Source organism: Solenopsis invicta, chromosome 6, assembly GCF_016802725.1.
Source record: "Solenopsis invicta isolate M01_SB chromosome 6, UNIL_Sinv_3.0, whole genome shotgun sequence".
In the NCBI taxonomy this organism is placed as follows: domain Eukaryota; kingdom Metazoa; phylum Arthropoda; class Insecta; order Hymenoptera; family Formicidae; genus Solenopsis; species Solenopsis invicta.
Window position 1 is genome coordinate 6904769 of NC_052669.1, and position 20232 is coordinate 6925000.

The 20232-nt window shown below is 36.1% G+C and overlaps 3 protein-coding genes across 10 annotated transcripts; 1 reads left to right on the forward strand and 2 right to left on the reverse strand.

Moving 5' to 3' along the window:
* Positions 1–543: 543 nt before the first annotated feature.
* LOC105194219 (U-scoloptoxin(01)-Cw1a) lies at positions 544–9095 on the reverse strand. 2 transcript variants are annotated; one of them, XM_011159035.3, is made up of 5 exons: positions 4425–9034; positions 4135–4206; positions 1938–2060; positions 988–1089; positions 544–889 (listed from the first exon to the last, which is right to left on the reverse strand). In XM_011159035.3, the coding sequence occupies exons 2-5, from the start codon at positions 4204–4206 to the stop codon at positions 812–814; spliced, it is 375 nt and encodes a 124-aa protein (XP_011157337.1). In that variant the 5' UTR covers positions 4425–9034; the 3' UTR covers positions 544–811. The 2 variants fall into 2 exon arrangements, with proteins under 2 accessions (XP_011157337.1, XP_039306886.1); XM_039450952.1 differs by having other exon boundaries at positions 544–1089; positions 4425–9095.
* A 731-nt stretch (positions 9096–9826) lies between these two features.
* On the forward strand, positions 9827–17360 carry LOC105194220. Of its 6 annotated transcripts, XM_026136343.2 has the most exons (6): positions 11323–13052; positions 13471–13578; positions 13899–14123; positions 14941–15138; positions 15504–15650; positions 16115–17360. In XM_026136343.2, exons 3-6 carry the CDS (start codon positions 13992–13994, stop codon positions 16637–16639), a joined length of 1002 nt encoding a protein of 333 aa, XP_025992128.1. In that variant the 5' UTR covers positions 11323–13052; positions 13471–13578; positions 13899–13991; the 3' UTR covers positions 16640–17360. The 6 variants fall into 6 exon arrangements, with proteins under 6 accessions (XP_011157342.1, XP_011157345.1, XP_025992131.1 ...); XM_011159040.3 differs by lacking the exons at positions 11323–13052; positions 13471–13578 and adding an exon at positions 9827–10370; XM_011159043.3 differs by lacking the exons at positions 11323–13052; positions 13471–13578 and adding an exon at positions 9827–10356.
* Positions 17361–18404: 1044 nt separating this feature from the next.
* On the reverse strand, positions 18405–19665 carry LOC105194222. Of its 2 annotated transcripts, none has more exons than XM_039450232.1 (3): positions 19432–19665; positions 19132–19338; positions 18405–18966 (listed from the first exon to the last, which is right to left on the reverse strand). In XM_039450232.1, exons 1-3 carry the CDS (start codon positions 19525–19527, stop codon positions 18748–18750), a joined length of 522 nt encoding a protein of 173 aa, XP_039306166.1. In that variant the 5' UTR covers positions 19528–19665; the 3' UTR covers positions 18405–18747. The 2 variants fall into 2 exon arrangements, with proteins under 2 accessions (XP_039306166.1, XP_011157347.1); XM_011159045.3 differs by having other exon boundaries at positions 19423–19665.
* Positions 19666–20232: the final 567 nt, after the last annotated feature.

Below are 20232 nucleotides of genomic sequence, written 5' to 3' on the forward strand. Positions count from 1 at the left end.
GGAAGAATCTATAATTGAGTCCGAAGAATGGCAATAAAAGTTACATCGGCAATTTAATGATCCCCAGAAGTATTCGCATAAAACAATTGCGCAAACGTGACGAGCTGTAAAGTCAAGCGTATTCCCGGATCAATGAGTCGAAATTACGAAAGAGGCTTAAAGAGCTGTGGGTTGTTCCGCGTAACGAGACACGCATGCAAAGTGCAAACGGAAAACTGTAACATCGAAGTCAGTATCCGAGAGAGAAAGATAGAGAAGAGGGTGGGGTTTGGCTGGTCAGTCACGACGAGCTCTCACTTTCTATTGTCCGATCATGCCAAGAAATTGTTAGACATGAATTGGATTTAACACTCTTGCGATAAACAATGCTTCTCCAGTCGCGACGCGATTTTGCAATTAATTTTTCGATCAAATGGGATTTGCACTTTTTTTAATTTACGATTTTTTTTGCGGTACACATTTGAATGAGCACTTTTCAGAAGTTTCGTGCAAGATGTAGCGTTAGGAATGTGCGGTTAAAAATAATGCGTCTTTTCGGTTTCATGAAAATCATTCACTTTATAGAACCGTAAACAATTTCTAATCCTTTTTTCGCAAAATCTATTTTATTTAACAGCGACAAATACGGCAGACATCCTTGTTACTTTCCTGCATCGGCAAACTAGGGATTCGCGTATTATTTTCACCTACCTTCACAGCAAGTTATACTATCGATAGCGTTACGCGTTCGCGAGAAGCTTATATTATATAAAAGAGTTTATTAATGTACATACAATTATTTATATTATTTATATAAAAAGTATAGGAGTCGTTAAATTTTATTTCCATTCACGTCTCTGTAAAGCTCGTCGTTGTTGCCGTAAAGTCTCGGTGAATCGTTGCAGTCGACCTGTAAAATTCAAATTAATTAAACGAGAGAAAATTTAATTCAAGATAATTATGCGTCTCTAAATGCTTGCATATTATTAATAATAATAGTTGAGGTACCTTAAACCACCAGTCACAAACACGAGTAGTTTGACTAAAGACTGTACCGTTCGGGCAGAGAAAACTAAACTGACGTCCGTTTGGCAAGCACCAGTGCCATACCTTGAATGACAAAAAATATCAATCTTATTATATAATTAATAACTAATAACAAAATTTTCCAATCTACCACAATTTTTTAAATTTATGAATAAATCGTAAATTTATATTTATCTTCCCCCAAAAATATTTGATTAATAATTTTGTAAGCCAAAAATTGTTTAAATTATAAATTTATAAAAGATTTACGAAATATTTATAACAATTTTTTTTAATTTATGAACAAAGCGTAAATTTATATTTATCTTCCCCTAAAAATATTTGATTAATATTTTGTAACCCCAAAATTTTTTAAATTATAAATTTCTAATAGATTTACGAAATATTTATAATATTTTAAATATTTTAATAATATTTACCAAAATATTTTATAAATATTTTTGTGATCTTACATTGAACAGATTAATTAAAGATTTATAAAGATTTATAAAGATTTATTATATCACACACACAAATCTTTATAAAATATTATTATAAACATTAATTTTTTTACTTACTATAAATGCCGTATAAAATATTTAGTATTTATTTTGACAACATATTGACTAAAGATTTTTTTTTAATATAAAAAAAATTATATAAAATATTTATATAATATTTAAAAAAATAATAATAAAAATTTGTGAATATTTATTATAAACATCGCATATTGTCAGGAACACTTTTTAAAATAATCAGCAAATTGTTTAAAAACAATTTAACACATATCAGCTCTCTCCTTTAATTCATTTTTTAATGAGATCAATAAAATCTGTTTAACTACACATTCAATTAATGTGAGGTAGTACTACAGTATTTAAATAATCTCGAATATTGAAATGAGTGTTTGCTCGGTAACCATATGGACGCACCTGACATCTGGCTTCGGGATCGGCATAATATCCAGGTAACTTCCCTCCACAGGTAAACGTAAGTCCGAACGGCACCGAATTGTAAATTGGATAGTCTACGCCAGGTGTGTAACCGTCCACTTGCTGCAACGTATAAATAATTATGCGTGTTATAGATAACTATCGTTTTTTAACAGCTGTTACGGATTCTCTTTCTCAAATCTCTCGTTTCCCTCGGTGAAATAATCCCTCATTATTACGATTTTAATTTTATTTTTAGACAGATTACATAATTATCACACCGTATTTGGAGCACGTACTAATTCTAATTTGCATTGCAAATCTCGGTGGTTGCATCGAAACAATTAGGGGAAAACAGTGGAACTTGGAGAAGCATAACCACGCAGAGCCACTGTTATTGTTCTGTTGGAACAATAACAACACGTTTCGACATACATCATCTCGACAATGGAATATGGCATCAATGTGGATACATGCCGCAAATCGGACTTCCTCTCTCTTTAATGCGAGCACGCAGCACGCATGTACAGCCTTAATTAACACCGATAAATTTCATAATTCATTTCCTTACATTAAGTATTACATGCAAAAAGTGCAGCGAACATATAAAAGTGTTCCTTTAAGTACGCTCTATATTATGGAAGCTGTTCGTTTTGAAACACTAATATTTTAATGTTTTAATGTATTAATTTTCCTGCAAACGATATCATCAATTAATTGGCATTAATTAATATTATTTACAATGTTAATACGTCAACGTTTTCCGGGTCTTCACTTTAGATGCTAGAAATAGAACGCGGTAGTGGATTGTTTTCGTAATTGGCCATCATTCAAAATAAGAAAAAAAATAAAGAAGCAGTTGCGACACGAGACGCGTCGACTCGAAACCGTTCAGTGCGTGCACGTGCCAATGTTTGACCGGAAGTCGGGTTACATTGTTCCTCCCTAGCGGATGCGCATCTCCGCGGCTTTGTATGCGATCTCTTATTTACGATTTCACGTGTACATACGTATGCAGATGTATGGGCCCTTCCTTCTCCACGCGTGGGATTTAACTTGGTGATTCCAACGCTTGGTAAGAAGGCATCGAAAAGGTGATTCACCTAGTCACGTTGCATTTTTATACTTTCGAGGAACGACATGTGCCAAAATTGAAGCAAGTTGAACATTCGTAGGCAGCAAAATTACAATTGTGTATAATTTCGAGAAGATACGATAAATTAAATATTCTAATAATGTAATCGATACCGATGAATGAATTTATGAATGAATTTTGTTTGAATGGAAAAATATCATCAAGTATTTTATTGTTATAAAATAACGCCGTGAAAAATGCATTAGTCGAAGCAGGATAGTGCAAACATTGCATAAATTAATTGAGTGTCTTATCTTTCCGTTTGTTAGCTTCGTGGCATTGAAGCTGCGTTTTATTTCTCGGCTTATTATTCTCTATCCCGATTTTCATCGGTTTCGCGTCCATCATTTCCGGTGAAATATGTCTTCTAGCTGCTAATTGCAGGATCGGATGCGACGAATTCGAATGCTTATGCATTGTTTTCTTCTTTTCATTAATATTAATCAGCATATTTCATAATATTTTACGAATATAAAAATATTTAATATATTTATTGTTTAATATTTTATAGTAATCGTTGAATGGTTTTGAATCAAAATAAAAACAAGTACGCGCGGCTAATTAATCACATGTTACTTTTTTTTCTAGAAAGTTCCTACTATTGTAAAGCAACACCGAAATCACGGACTAAAATTTCGGCATTGTGAAAATATTCATGAGTTGCATTTAGAATTAAATCTAGAATAAGTTTCATCTTCAGCAAGACTATGAGGCGCGAGAAAACACGCTCGTGTAACACGGATTAATTAATGAATTACTTCATGTTACCACCTTAAGAGAAAGATGATGCGTGCAGGCATGGTTCACTCGCAGTTATTGTTACGCGATACACCGTGAGAAGCGACGATGAAAATGATAATTTTAATATACCGCGTAGGTTTTGTAAAAGTGGAGTATTTACGAAATTTTTCCGCCCACCACCACGCGTCACGCATATTGCACAGTTATTGTGCGATAATGACATTGTCTCTTATTAATTAATAAAAAAATATTTTTGCACAACCGCAGCATTACTTTTGAGTATTGAAAAACGATTTGCGGGAGGAAGAAATTTCAACTTACCGCCATTGTTTGATAGAGTAAAACCGCACCAAGTAGCAAGAGAGCGCAGATTACCTGGTACCTCGAAATCATCTGAAAGATTAAACATTTAATTATTTGATAATATATCGGTGCGTATAAATTAAAAGTACAGGAAAAAATATTTTTTATCTCATAAAGGTAAAATTAAATTCACAAATTTCATTATACAGCTTTAAACTGCTACTGCGGATTATTTTTGGAAATAAAAAGTAACTCAGAATTAGCGAAAGAGAGATGAGATGAAGAATGGGTTTAAGGGATGTGCTCACCTTTCCGAAAAGTCTGATCCCCTTAGTCCTTAGTGTCGTGCTGCGTGGTGATCATTTATCTTTCCGTGTTTCCGTTGTCTTTTCAGTTTTTTCGTGTACCGCACTTACTCGACTTGCTTCTGGTTCGTAAGGAAGGCGATGCTACTTCCAAAGTATCTTTCTTAAAGGATTGTTCCACGAGGTGGTGGTATATATATGGCTTTAGACATCAGTCGAGCAAAAAGGGGGGACTCTTGAGAGTCTCTCTTTCTTGGGGCTCCCACATCAGACGAACGGAGAAAGAGAAGATCCCAGAGCGAGGTAGAAGGAGGGATGTTCTTCTGTGGTGCAGCAGATTCCTCTCTTACGCAATCGCCTCGTGCTCTAACACCCGTGAAAATATTCGTAACCATCGTACTTGAACCGTTGTGATACCTATGCTCTTCTTTCTGCCTCCCTTGAAATAGAAGGAAGTCCGAACAGTCAATAAATATTCTTATCTTTTTTACATTTAAATTTTCATAGAAATTTGCTAAATTTTTATAAAATTTTATTTAGAGTTTAGCTTTTGTGTATGAAGCAAAAACAGTGTCGAGACCTCTTTTCTGAGAAACGTTCCATTTTGCAGAATTAAATTTATTTCAACAGTATAAGAGGAGACTCGACATCTCACTCGATCAAGATGCTCTCAATAAATTAGCTACTTTTACTTGGGAGTTATGTGTCTAATTATTCTGGCTGTTGTTAGAATTGCAAACGACTAAGAAAAATGCCGGTTATGCAAGTAAAAATATAGTTCGCAGCTAAAGATAACAAATTACGATAAAGAATTTGCAATTTAAATTTCAACTAGTAAGAAATTAACATTTTTTTTTTATTAATATTACAGTACAGACTTTAAATTGCTATATAAGTATAATAAAGAAGAGAAATACACAGTAGAAAACATTTTGTATTTGCATTAAAAACGCATTTTGAACGTTTAACGTGGAAATTTTTAACATATTCGAGTGTTAAGTTAACATAGTTAAAATATTTAATATTTTCTGTTAAATTAATATTCAACGTTTTACAAAATTACATTACTTTGATGTCATTCGTTCACTTTAAAATAAATGTCAAAATAAGTTTTAAAATAAAACGTGTCAACACGTTATAAGTGTTAATTTTACCAAAGAAATGTGCTTCCATAATTTGTTTTTAACTTGTTAAAGTGTCACATTTTTTGTTATAATTTTACACGTAATATTTGATTTACTTTCTAACGTATTCGTCTCGTGTTAAATTAATACAAAACTTTAAGTGAACGGTTTGGGACGTGTCATACGTGTTAAATTTAACACAAATTTTCCAACTGCGTATCGACTTGCCTTTGTAACAAGTATTCAACGCTTCGTTAGAATGTGATTGACGTATCATTTTGTTACATAAGCGATCGAATACTCTTATCTCGCGGCGATCGTATCGTTAATTACTGTTTTGTGCGGCCACGCTGGAAGGGTTGAGATCAGCGCGTTGATCTCTTCAGTCAGATATGATCTCTCTTTTCTTCCTTTTTTTTTAGATTTTTCCTGCAAAACGGAAATTCCCATTAGCAGGTCGGACCCCGAAATGATTCGTTCTTATCGTACGAGATATATCCAAGGTCGCGCTGTCGCGCAACGCTGGTCCGTCATAGCACGATTCAACGAATATGAATTCATGTCGTTCTGCCTCTTATTGCTCCTCAAAGTTCTCGCGGTGTACAATCGCGATGTACGCCATTCTCGTTTTGGCAACTAACACTTTCACCCCAAATGACACAGTCCCAGTTATCGCGACCTGCTAACGTTCTAATACCGATATTTCCTGATAATTCTTTAATGGTCGCTAATGGACATCGATGCTCGCGATCTATCGCAATGCTGCAATTGCGCAATACGAAGAAGACATTTCAAGATCTTTAATTTCTAAAGTTCTCTTGGGAGGGATGGGAGGGGAGAAGAAGCAGGGTTGAATGGGTCGGTTTTTTTACCTGTGGGATAGCGATGACATTTGCGACGATTCGTCGACGAGCGCGCGAATGGCTGCTTCAAAAAGATATCTTTATGAACTCATCGAAGACACGACCTTGTGATACATCGCAGAATTAAGAATCGCGAATCGCATCTCGCGCGAGGTCGAGCTCGTTCATTTGCATTCCGTTGCACGTGTATCTTCCGTTCCGAGCCCCCTAATTTTCGAAACGCCAATTTTCGTGCCAATTAACGATAGATAATTGACACTTTGTAGTTTTTCCTGATTGACTTGTGAACTCGAAGGAAAATTGGACATCCGGCAGTTACGGATCGCTGATGACTCACGCAAACTAGTGTTTTCCTATAGAAGCAAGAAAAACTTCCACGTATTATAATCGTCTTAGATTTTAACATATTAATTATACGTTTTAATTTTTTAATAATGTACATGTAAATCTAACTAAGAGTTTATTGAAAAGAGGAAGTAACGTAGTGTAAAGAGGAAGGAGCATTTTACGCCGTATGGAGTAACGCTTTAATCGCGTGCGTTACGTTCTGTCGATTTTATATTATTAAAACATTGCGTCACATATATAAACACACAATAATACGGGTATTTCAAGAACAAACAGGAAACAAGCACTAGGAGAGCGCCATCCCTTCCCCTCTTACGGCCAGATTTCACACGGATCGTATTGCAATTCACATTGCGTATGGATGCGTGGTTCCACAGATCGCAAGCCCGAACTCTTGTTCCTAATTAAATTATCTCTTCTGCTGCTGGTTAATTAGATATCGGAGCGATTGCAAAATAAACATGACAATCGTGGGAAAAACTGCTTATTACTTTTACGCACGAACGAGATCGCGGTGAAAAAACACCGGCGAGAAAAACGTCTCTCCTGTTCATTGAATAACCTGTCATTAACACATTGTTTACATTGTAAAATAATTCTGATCTAAATTTACTGAGAACTCCTTCACTTGAACCGCAAAAGATATGAAACACGAGGAAAGATTACAATCTATTATATTATAATCACAGGATTTCCTAAAAAAATGTAGGTCGTGAAAAATTCTTCACCGATGAAATTAAAACTAAATTGCAAAACGAGCTACAATTATCAAACTCCTCGCATGAAAATAATTTAATTATGATTGATGTCGATTGATCAAAGCTGTCATCAATGGAACAATAAGCGCATTCTTCACATCTTCATTATGTATTAGAAGAATAGATTTACAAAATTATATTCAATAAAAAATGAAAAACGTGTGCGAAATAATGTGATATAAAAAAGTAGTTAAATAAATAATTGATTTATCACCGTCTGCCGTGCATTTTTTCATGTCCACCAGTTAGATATTTACCTCTTTATAAAATAGGTCGCGAGCCATACAAGTTTAGGAAATTCTGATCTAATGAATAAAATGAGAAATAAAAATTAAAGTCCGTGATACAGAAAACAATTAAATATATATTTTTTAAAAATTTGTTGCTCAGTGATCTTTTGAAATTGAATCAAGAATTCCCCGTATTGAGAATAGAAACGTTCAGAAAGGTTTTTGCATTTCTTTCTGACAATACATATTTGAAGTATTACGTTTGTGAAATGTAAGAAGATATATTTCGAAGGAATGTTTCTCGGCTCTCCTTCGCAGCTTCTTCGCACGATACGCTCTAGAGTACGTATATAATCCCCTGCAATTTCATAACGCCTTGACTTCCGAGCGTCTTCTTTCCTGTCGCCGGATGCCAACAAAAGAGAAGCATGAAAGTTATTCTCACGTTTTTACCGCTCGCCGAGCATCAAATAATTCATTGCGGATCGGTGATAGTTTCTGGAAGAGAATCCGAGAGATTCCTGGAAGATTCGTTGATCGCCGCCCCGATAAACCGGGTGATATAACAAATAAGTACCTTGTGTATTTCGACATGTATGCCTTTATTAATAGTTAGTTTTAGCTCTCGAGAGAGAAATGTACTCGCAGCAGAGGCATTGTTTCCATCTATGCCTTGCACCGTTCTATATTAATTGCAAATGTAAACGCTCATTTAAATTGTCTCAATTAAATTAAAAAGCCAATTTTGCGTATGTTTTATTGCCTCATATTACGCAATACGATTATGATTGAACGCGTGAAATCAATTCGATACAGCATAGAAAAATTATTCTAAATATTGCTGCAATGTTTCAGCAACATTGCAGCAACGGTAAAATGTCCGCTTCAGAAATATTGATTCGTAATGTTGCGGCAACATGTACAATATTGCATTTACATTGCTGCAAAGTTACGTATCAATATTTCTGAAGCCGATATCTTTTTGTTGCTACAATATTGCTGAAACATTGTAGCGAAATTTTGCAATGTTTCTGCTATTTTGTGCTCTACAAATAGAAAGGAAACGAACCGAGGGAGATACATGAATTTGATGAAGAAAAATATTTTGGACACTGTTAAAAAACAGTTTCGCTTCTCGCGCTTAAAAATTTTCGACACTATTGCGTATTGTTTTATGATATATCGCGAGAATTTTATTCCACTGTAAGAATAAGAATTACAATGAAAAGTGAACGTTGGGAAGTTGCTCTGTAACAGCGTTAATGAGTCCCACTATTGCTAAATTCTATACGCAAAAAAATTAATATTAAATCAACAATTCATTGTTTCCTGTATAAGCAAGAATATGAAATCTTGGAAGAATTTATAATTTGAAAGAGACATAATTTGCATACACAGAAAAAAATTATTGTTAAATCAACAATTCATTGTTTCATATATAAGCAAGTATATAAAATCTTCTTGAAAGAATTTATAATCTTAAACAGACATAATTTTACATAAAGAAAATTCTTTTCTTCGTGTAAGTAAATTATGTCTGTTTAAGATTATAAATTCTACCAGGAAAATTTTATATTTTTGCTTATATATGAAACAATGAATTGTTAATTTGATACTATTTTTTTTTCTGTGTAGAAAAAAGAGTCTTTTTTTATTTAAGCAAATTATGTCTGTTTAAGCCTATAAAATCTTTCAAGAAAATTTTATATTCTTGCTTATATATGAAACATTGTATTGTTTGATACTAATTTTTTCTGTGTAATGAAGGCGTAACTTTAAATACTGTTTGAAAATTTAAAATGTTATTATAATTTATTAATGACTGTATCTACTAATTACTATGCTCTCTATACATGTATGCGCACACGCGCGCGCGCGCGTGTGTGTGTGTGTGATACACGATACGTGACTAAAGCAAATATTTCGTGTGGTACGCACTCTGTGATAATTCAAGATCGAAGCTCTCGATGTTGCAACACCGCATCGATAAGCTTCCTCTTCCCCGTCACGATTGTGACGGTTAATCTTAGCGACATCAGGCTTCATCGCCCGTGTTTATTGCAGGTGTACTAGCCTCACACAGAGTCATTCGCGCGTACGTAACGTGCGTACGTGTACACCTATCGCGGCGCGTTCCGTTTTATCAGTCAACGCGATTTCGAACGTACGAGCGGCGCGGCGTGCTCGCGCTGTCCTACATTTTCAGTCGCGCGTACACGACAGTGCATACCGCAGGTGCCTGTCAATCGTTCTCTCCTAGATATTCCGGTCTTGGATCCGCGCAGGGAGAGAGAGCGCGAGAGAGAAAGAGAGAAATCCGCGGATCCGTCGTGCAGAGTCGCGGCGAGCCTCGTTGCACGCGGATGCACCGTCGCCGCATCCGCGTCGTCGTCCTGCTCGACGCGACGATGTTTCCGGAAGTGTCGGCTTTTTCAGCCGCCACCGCTCGCCGCAGGTGCGTCGAACGGTAAGATCGAGATCGGCCGATTGCACCTGGGTGGAATGCCCGTCACACCGAGTCCACCTCGATTTGGAACGTGCCGTGCGTACACGCGCGTATGCGTGTACCTTCGTCAATCATGCCAGTCGTCGCCGAATGCGGAAAAGTCATGGTAAATTGTTGAAGGTAATTCTCGCTTCGTTTTCGGTACTTAATGCTCCGATCGGTTTCGGATCGCGGCCGCGAGTGATGGGATTCCGCGCGATCTCGCCGCGCAGATCAATCTTTTCGTCCGAATGGATTGTGATCCCCCCCCCCCGATAAAGAGCATCGCGTTTGTGTTTCGCCGCGCGTTGCGACTTGCCGCAACCCGATTTCGATCGGGTCCGACGGCTCGCGACGATCATTTGTAATTAACATGCGGCTATTGTTTAAATTAACGATCGATCGCGCCGCGCTCGGCCGCGATCGTGGCTATCGTAAATTCTTCGCGCGATAGTTTCGCTCCCGTCTCGCTTACGCAATCGCACGCATCCCTGCGTTTGCGCCACCGAAACGATAAGTCGCTTTACGTTGAACAATTGCGCGTGCTTTCACGTTAAATATTTAACAATGACTCGCTTGTAAATCCGCGATACCTGGCCTGTCGCCTTTATCGCGCGCGTTGATTGTGTAAGATATGATAAAAACGTTCGGTTCTCAATAATTACGACGACGCGGCTTGTTATTGTTTAAAAAAAAAAAGTAACAAAGTACAAAATAATAAACTTTGAATCGATGATCGATGAATCAGTCGAGCGCGATTGAATGACTCGGAAGGATTTCTTTTCAACTTCGCATTACTACGTTAATAAACTATCGTTACGATCTCAAAGTGTCTCTTCGCAAGCTTATCACGCTTTGATAACGTTCTCTATCTAAAAGATAACGTTTCTCTGTCTAAAGTCTAATTTGCGAAACGCCATGTTTTATCGCTATGTTTTATGAGCCGTAGCAAAATAGTTTTAATTACGAAAATAAAGCTAAAAAGGAAAAACAAGTGGAATCCACGACGCTGAACGAACGTTTCGTTCCATCCGAGCTACCTCGACGGCCGTTCGCATATCGCATCGACGTAATGAAGCATATAAGTACGCAAATGAGAAGTACTCCAGATAATTTTTATCGAACGCCATGTGGAACGATTTTTTTCCTACGAGTCTACCGGCTTGCTCTATCAAAGATCTCGATACGTCGTGATAAAACAAATAAACATATGCTTGTATTTGGAGGGACTCGCGATAGAACGATTTAATCGTGGCGCGACCACACGGTTTTTCCCCAACGAATTCAATCCGCCGCGCCGCGCCGCCGCCGCACCGTTCGAATTCCGTGAGTGCGTGTGTATGCGTGGCACGCATCGTAGAACTCCTTCGTGACACGACCGTAATAGCTTCCGGTCAGGCATCCAGCGGTGCCCGTTTCCGGTTTCCCACCCTCCCTATCACGTGTACGAAAAGGGGAATGGGTTGATTTTGCGTTGTCAGATATAATCGCCGTCCAAATATAACGTCGCGTAATATTTCCGCGGCGTTTGCGACTTTGTCCTTTCGACTGGCGCGGAATATCGCGCCGATGTCGGCGAGAATGTACACGCGCTCGCCGTCGTGCAACGGGCCGTGCTATACGGGCAGCGCGATTGTCCGCGCCATTAGAATGTTTCGTTTCTGTTTTTTTTTCTTTTTTTAGTAATCTTCTTTATTATCTTTTATTATACAAGAGCCCGGGATTCTGCGAGGTATCGTCGAGGAGTATAACGGAAATCTAGGAAACCGTAATAACGAGCAGCGATTCCATTTCATCTGCTAAGGCTACCGTTACCGAGCGTCCAGAACCTTCTTCTTTTTCTGCTCACGCACATGCACACGGGTGCTAATTAATTATCGAGGTGTCTTCTAATTTCTCGATGGTATGCGCGATAATAATAAGTTTAACATGCAAACGTCTGTTTTACATGTAACGGCGAGTCCGTCCCGTCAAAATACGAGATATCTGTGTAAAATGTATATTCTAGAAAATCCTGTTTTTACATGACACCCGTTGAGTAGTCGCTCTCATTAACAGTCTTGCTATTGTACGCGGGTGTAATTCGACGACAGGTGTACAGATACAGCCACGTATACGGCGTCCCATAAAATACGTGCCTCGTTTGAACACTACCTTTTCGTCCCAGTTTTTTAGATTTGTTTTTTTCTTTTCTTTTTAAATTTCTGCTGTGCATAAGTAACGACTGTAAAATTCCACTTACTTATGTCCGAATATATATCTATTTGCAGTAAAATTATTTATAGTAAGGATATTTTTTTTAATACATATTTTGACTTTAATGCATATTTCATTAAAATTATTTTACTGAAAAAATATTATGAAAGAAAAAAAAATGTGTGAGATTTTATTTACAAAACTTTTGTAACGTAGTGATTCGCGCAATTGACTACGTAATTTGTAGAATATTAAGTCTGCATTTTTTTGCACGCACTTAGATAGTTATTACGCATTCTCCAAATAATGCGGATGCTCTCGTAAGCGCGATCGACGCTGAACAACAGAAACGCGCCACACCTGTAACCGACGGAATACGTTAATGAATTCTTCCTCACCTGACTATATCGGCCGCTCGACTCATTTCCTGTTGACTGAAAGGACCCCCGGTACGTTTTAAAATCGTCGATACAATTGCATCCCGCGCATCCGCTGTCGGGATGTAATCACGGGGACGCGAACAAAAACCCGTCATTGTCGCTACGAAGAGAACAGTGTATTGCCGAGTATTGCAGAGAACAGTGAAAGTTAAAACAGTGAACGTCCATCCGTTGTAGATTTTTTTTTGTACGTATATTTATTCATAATATATTTATTCATAATATAATAAGACATTAAAATTATAGCACATAAATTAATGCACAGAATATATAAAAAGAAATGTGGTAAAGTAATTACAAAGAAAGAGAACGAATGAGTATACAATTGTAATATTGTAAGAAAGAATTTTTTTACAAACAATAATAATCGGTGTGTAACATAAATCTATAAGCAAGATAGATTTATTTATCACAGATTCACATTTCACGTGCAATATAATATTTTCAGAGTGTATATAACAATTTGTAAGATATTTTAAAAAGAAAGAACACGACAATGCAAAAAAGAATAAAATCGGAATAATAAGTACGATTTTTATTAATTCTCTCATCGTGTTATAACGGAATAAATAAAGGTTCTGTCTGAGCGATTTTACTAAAAATAGCACAAATACATGGTTCGGTGCAGTGAAGTGGAAGGAAGGAAGGAAGGAAGGAAGGAAGGAAGAAAGAAAGAAAGAAGAGGAGGCTTCGTGGAACCAGTACGATGCAAGGTGCAACACGTGCTGCCCGACAGCTGTTTTCCGGTTTAAGTTTGGACGTTAAGCCCATTTTTAATTTTGCGCCCGGGCGCACCTCCAAATAATAATAATTATAACGTGACACGGGGGTGAATCCTCCCCGTCTGCCGCAAACTCGCGAGCCATTCATCGAAACGCGCGCGATGTATTCATGTGCATAAAGGTCGCATTCCAGGGAACGCCATAAGAGTCGCAGACATCTTCTTCTGTATTCCATTGTTTAAGGATAATGTATAGGAGCTCCGGACGGAACGCGAGAGAATAATGCGTCCTGATCGGCAAATTATTTGCAGGTAGTCTGTTATTTCTGTCCGATGTAAGAAACGAGAGAGAAAAAGGCAGGAGGAAACGGTGGAAGCGGCAAATTTTGTATTAACCATCTAGCCATGGAGGACGAGGACTTTGGTTTCGCGAAGAGAACGGACAATGTCCTGAAAAAAGTCTTCACCGTTAGCAATGAACAAACGCACAAGAATACAGTTCATAACGTTGAGCATCTAATCTGTTCTCCACCCAAGGTTGGTTTCTTACTCGCGTTCGGCGAGAAAGAATTTTTATAGTATCCCATTACGAGCAATAATAATCAATGTCTAACATAAATCCAGGCGCAAGATAGATTTATCTATCTTGAGAAAATTTTCTCGAGATTCACATTTCACGTGCAATTTGCTCATAACAGTTTCAGCGTACATAACACATTTTAAGATATTTCTAAAAAAAAGAAAATGTAAATTATTTTTATTTTCTATTTTTTTAATATTAAAAATTATTAAAAGAGATAGTATTTGCTTTATAAGCGTTACAATATTTCTAAAATATAATATTTTTTAATATTATAAAAATATTATGTTAATGTTATATGTCCGTTTTATATAATATTCGTGGTATATTATTTTAATGTCCGACGGAATGTTATAAAAATGGAATGTTATAAAAATGTTTTACGAATATTACTTTTGTTTAAAAATTAATGTGAATTATTATGCATAAAATATTCATAAATTTTATAATTATTACATTTAAAAGTTATAATATCCCTGATAATTTACAAGATTGAAGCAAACAATGTGTTATTTACTTCTCATATAATATTCACATAATATTATCAGAAGTGGACATATAATCACTATTTTTCATATTAAATAATTTTTCTGGAATATTATTTAATATTAAATAATACTGTAGCGCTTAAAGGGTGAATACGTTAACAAATAAAGATTCCAGGCAGATATAATTAAAGTAACGTATGATGACAAAGAGGGCATAAAATTTCGATCGCATTGTATAAAAATAAAAGTATAGACTGACGTTTACAAGTTAATGAAATGCAATTAGACATCGGAAGTCGTTGGTGGAGGTGGATCAACGACACCAGCGCCTCTGATCGTGGCCGGAAGCGAGGGCCCTGAACGCGCGTCAACCGCCGCTAGCTCAGTCGTGCCCAACACGCCGAACATACCGAACGTGGTGGAGTACCATCTTAAAATCAAGCCTAGGTCAACGACAAAGTACTGCCGGCTCGATAACGTTTCTGTGAGTAACGTTTTAAGGCTCTCCCGTGAAGAACGTAGATAGAAAGGCGCACTCAGGATTATTGGCTGCGAGAGGATCGATTTGCCGTTTCCATTAACGTTATTTATCATTAGACTGTTTGTCAAATACGAAGAGTAGTCGTCCGTTGAAAATTATCCCGTTAGTCTACCATTCCGTGTTTTGCCTTCTTCTTCATTTAAATTCACGGCGCATTCGCATTCTTTTGCTGTCCTTTAAAAACTTTTAGTCGTCGGTTTGATTAGATTACAAATCTTGTCGTTTCCGGACATTCAAAATATTGATTTTGAAAAATAAAATAATCGCGTGAATCCGCGTGTTAAAAAAAAACGTGAATTTTGAAACAGAAGGATCAGCCTCCGAAAGAGATGAAAAAGGAGAAGAGTCCGGTGTCTTCCGACGATAAGAAGAAGGAACTTGTGTCGAAGCTGTCGCGCCTGTCTATCGACAATAACGTTTTTGAGGGCTCCACTGATCTGCCGCAAGTATTTCAGGTACAATTTTTACATTAAAAGATTTTGAACTTCTCGAGAGTCTATAATATTAATGTTGACTCTATCTGTTCCAATTAAATACAATAATATATTTGCACTTGTGTAATTTATACCGTATACATTTTTTTTTATTGTGCATAACGTAATAATTTTTTTAGAAAAGAGAAAAAGATTTGTGCAGAAATCGTTGAACATTAAATTAAAAGCTCACCAGGTATATTAATTAGCTTTTCAAATGTTTAAGATGAAGTAAAATATAAAGTTTTAAATTAAAAATTAAACTCTAAATGAAATTAAAATGAATTTGCACAATTCACGATTAGTATTGTAATTTTTCAAAATCCAATATTTTTAGAAAATGTTAAAAAAAAATAACGCGTTATTAAGATTTCAAAGCTTTGTTCGCGAATTTAAAAAGACCGTTACGCATTCAGGTCTTTTTTTTAAGCGAACCTTGTTTTCAGGTGAAATATTTGGGGTCCCATGATGCAAGAGGCCTCTGGGGCATCAAACATACGAGAAGGCCCGTCGATAATATGGTCTCTGCCGCGAAGGCTTTGCCGACTAACACAATGCTTCCTCTTATCAAGCTGGTGGTCTCTAAGGAGGGTGTCGCCTTGCTGCCGCTAGACAAGAGGAAGCAGGATGCCAATTTATCCAAGATGTATCCTATCGAGACGATCTCGTACGGAGTGCAGGATCTCATTTACACCAGGGTCTTTTCCATGATCGTCGTTCGCGAGACGGAGAACTTCAGAAGAATCTCGCCGTTCGAATGTCACGGTTTCGTCTGTGAGTCAAAGTACTATGCGAGACAATTGACATACGCCCTTGCTGCAGCCTTCGAAATTTACTCTAAGAACGTGAAGGCTCAGGAGAAGCTGACCGGAGTCATTACCGGGACCAACACCGCCAGAAAGAGATTCGCGATCGATCTGAGGAGCCCCGAGGAAATCGAGGCGGATCTTACGATGGACTCCGAAGCGTAACTTTAAAATCTATTGTTATTTACTGGTTTAAGATGTAGATAGATATAAATTTTTAATCGGAAGAATTTATGAGAGGGAGGAGAGAGGTTTAGGAGAGTTCTAAATGATTGAGATATAAAGAGTTTGATAACGATGTAAATAAAGTTGACGTATATTTCAGAAATCTATTTTGAAATATATGATTTCAAGTATATTTACATAAGGCGATGTAAAATAATTAAATTATTATATACCTCAAATATATATATATATTTTTTTTTTTTTTTTTGAAAAGGACAGTACAGGGTAAAAAATAGTTTTAGGTTTCCAAAAAGGTATCTTTCTTACGACAAAAAGAAGCATTTATATCACTCAAGAGATTTTTAATTTTCCAAATGTTTTATAGTTTTTGCAATGTTTAAAATCAAAGTTAAAGAAATATATATATATATATATATATATATATTTTTATGATGAAATGTATAATTAATTCGATATAAAGAAAGAAAATGATATTTCTTGTTTGCAAATCGATTATTGGAATAATTTAATAAAGATATTACTTACGAATAAATAAAAGAATTAGATAAGTTTATGTAAATAATTGTAGATATAATCGTATTCAATATCGAGTGCATAATTATTTTTATATCATGTAAAATATTTCATATTATATTTCCGGAAAGAAACAATTATCGTTACATGAAATATATTTCAGTATCTAGTTCCTTTTTATTATAAATTGATGATTTCGATTCATTTACTTAATATTCAAAATTCCATCTATGTATATATTACAAATTAGCCAATTCGAGAGAGAGAGAGAGAGAGAGAGAGAGAGAGAGAGAGAGAGAGAGAGAGAGAGAAAGAGAGAAGTTGGAAAAATATTTATTGTTAAAATGTTATTATATGACTATGTGTGTTTGTATAATTGTTATTTTATTATTTTATCGGCATTGCGAAAAGTTAGGTAGGTCTCGACGATTCGAGACATGATAGCTAGCTATCCAAAGATATCGATTAGAAAATGATGGAACGCGAGAGTTGTGGATGATATTTCAAGCGTCGCGACTTGTGCGATTTCATGAAAATTTTATGATGTTTGAATCGGACGATGATTTTGGATCTATTTCTAGCTGTCTTACGTGCATGTGTGTTTCTAATTTAAGTTCATTACTCTAAAATTGCATAACATCATAACATAAGCGGAATCTATAACAGCAACAGAAAACTTATTGTTATTTAATGCACTTTTTATATTTTTTTAAGTTATTTTATATTATGTTTACGAAAGACCAATATCGATACATATCAATCATTGTAAATAGATAGTGCTGCCAACATCATCTTTTTACTATTGTGTACATATTGCTAATGGTCTAATGCTTTAGAAATAAGTTCGATAAGTTTTTTCATTGATTCCTTTTAATACGTTTGCGAAATTATCGCGTCACGATTTTTATATATTTTAGGCTTGGGACAATCGTGTAACGTTTTTTTTGCATAATCGTGGCTTTTATGCTTTAGCTATCAGCATTAGATGTACATTTTGCCTTTAATTATAAATATTATTAATCATAAAAATGTATTTACATGATTTTTACCTCAATTTACAGGATCTTTCATAATGATAACTAATGTACGTGTGTGTGTGTTTTTTCGGAATATACATACAAATGCAATGAATTAAAAGAAATTATTGATTTTTCTTCTAAAATTTTTTATTGTGTTTTATGAACAATTACATGTATGAACATTTAATATATTTTTAACATATTTTTGCACATAATTACCTAATATACGCTTTCTGTTGTACTTGTATTTCACTAGCACAGAACTTTTATTTTACACATATGCGTAATTATGTAAAGTGACATATTTTACACAGTACGTGTAACAATAATTTAAATTTTGACTCTACGTACGATATGCCATTATGAAGGCTCTTGCAAGGCAAGTTTATAAGCGATCTGTAAGCGATTACCTTAAACAGTAAATGAGCGTAGTCAACTTTGCGAGGCAAGTTAAAATTTCTTTTATACTTCAACCGAGATTGGCTAACCGTAATAATCACCACATTTTATATAGCGATCCCTTTTAAATAGAGCCGCGAGAGAAATATACTTTTCTTAACGAAGCCTTAGCATTCTCGAACTTTTCGAGGATGTCTTTTTCGACAACGTTTCCACTTCAGGTTCCAAAATCTTCGTCGCATTTTTCTTCCCTCGATCTTGATCCGCCTCCTCCTCCTCTTCCACTTCCTTTCCAATGTCCTCGTTCAGAGCGTAATATTTTTCCGATTCCTCGCATGGTATCGAGTTTTCCGTGTGCGTGCATACGAATGTCGCCTGTAAATAAATCAAGGCATTAACATGCCTCTGATTTAAGTCAAGCGAGAAATAAATTGCTACTGTATCAAATAACGAATCAGAGCATTACTTGATCCTCTCTTGTTTTCTTTTCTTCATTCTTTGCGAAAATATACTTGTGTTACTGATGAAATATTGGTTTACCTGATTGAAAACTGTCTCGGCTGGGCAAATGAAGCTCCATCTAATTGAGCCCCTCGTTTGCGGCATACACACGTGAAATAGTTGGCACTCGTTCTCCATATCGGCGTAATAACCGTAAATTCTGTCCTGGCACGAAAACGTGTCGACGATATTCTCGCGAATGAGCGTCGCGTTGTCAGGAAGACGCAAGCCGCCAGTTTTAGATACCTGGAAAATTCGATTAAGAAATTCGATTATCGCGAATCACGCGAAGAAGTTCGTCGACGGGAAAATGTCGACGTCTCTAAGGACCTTGAATACCGGAGTAGGCCTCTTGGATTTCGGTTGCTGAGGCAGACTCAACGCTATCGCCAGTAGACCGAGAAGCAACACGGCAAAAAGTTTATCACGCGTCATTTTAATGAGGTATCGCGGAATAAGCGTGTCTTCCTGCTTCGAGTGCCGGTGGTCCCTCGTCACTTGCCGCTGGTTCCTCGGCAAAAGCTTTTATTGTAGCACGATGTTCGGAGATCTTGAGGAGACTGATGATGTGATCCGCAGAAGGGTGTTATATAGTGATCTGCGCGTAAGGATCTTGAATATTGTATGAATGACCGTTTCTCGGTACATAGAAATTAGTAAATCCATCACGTTTGGTCTACCAATGACCATCGTCAGACGTCCACATCATCCTCGAAGGCCCGATGCAAATGCCGCTGCTTACGGCCTGATGATGGGCTTATTTGGCAATTTTTATTTATATTATTCGCATAAGCATAAGGAAGTACTTTGCTGCATGGTGGGGACTTTACATATATGATAATTTTTTTTTTTTTCAATTTATTTTAAGCTTTTTATTTTTGTACCGCTGTTATATATAAATTAACCGAGCATGGTATTAAATTCTCGAGCGTTTTGCCAATGCATCATTAAGATTATACAAATGCCTTTGCACATTTAAATTTGCGAATTTTTTTTTCATAATTATATTAAATTATAATAAATTTTTTGTAATTATACTAAATATATTAAACATTAGAAAATAATTACGTTAACAAAAAACGTTGAAATGTTCGCAACAAATAAAAATTGTCGATTGACAGTTTATCAAGACATTAGCAG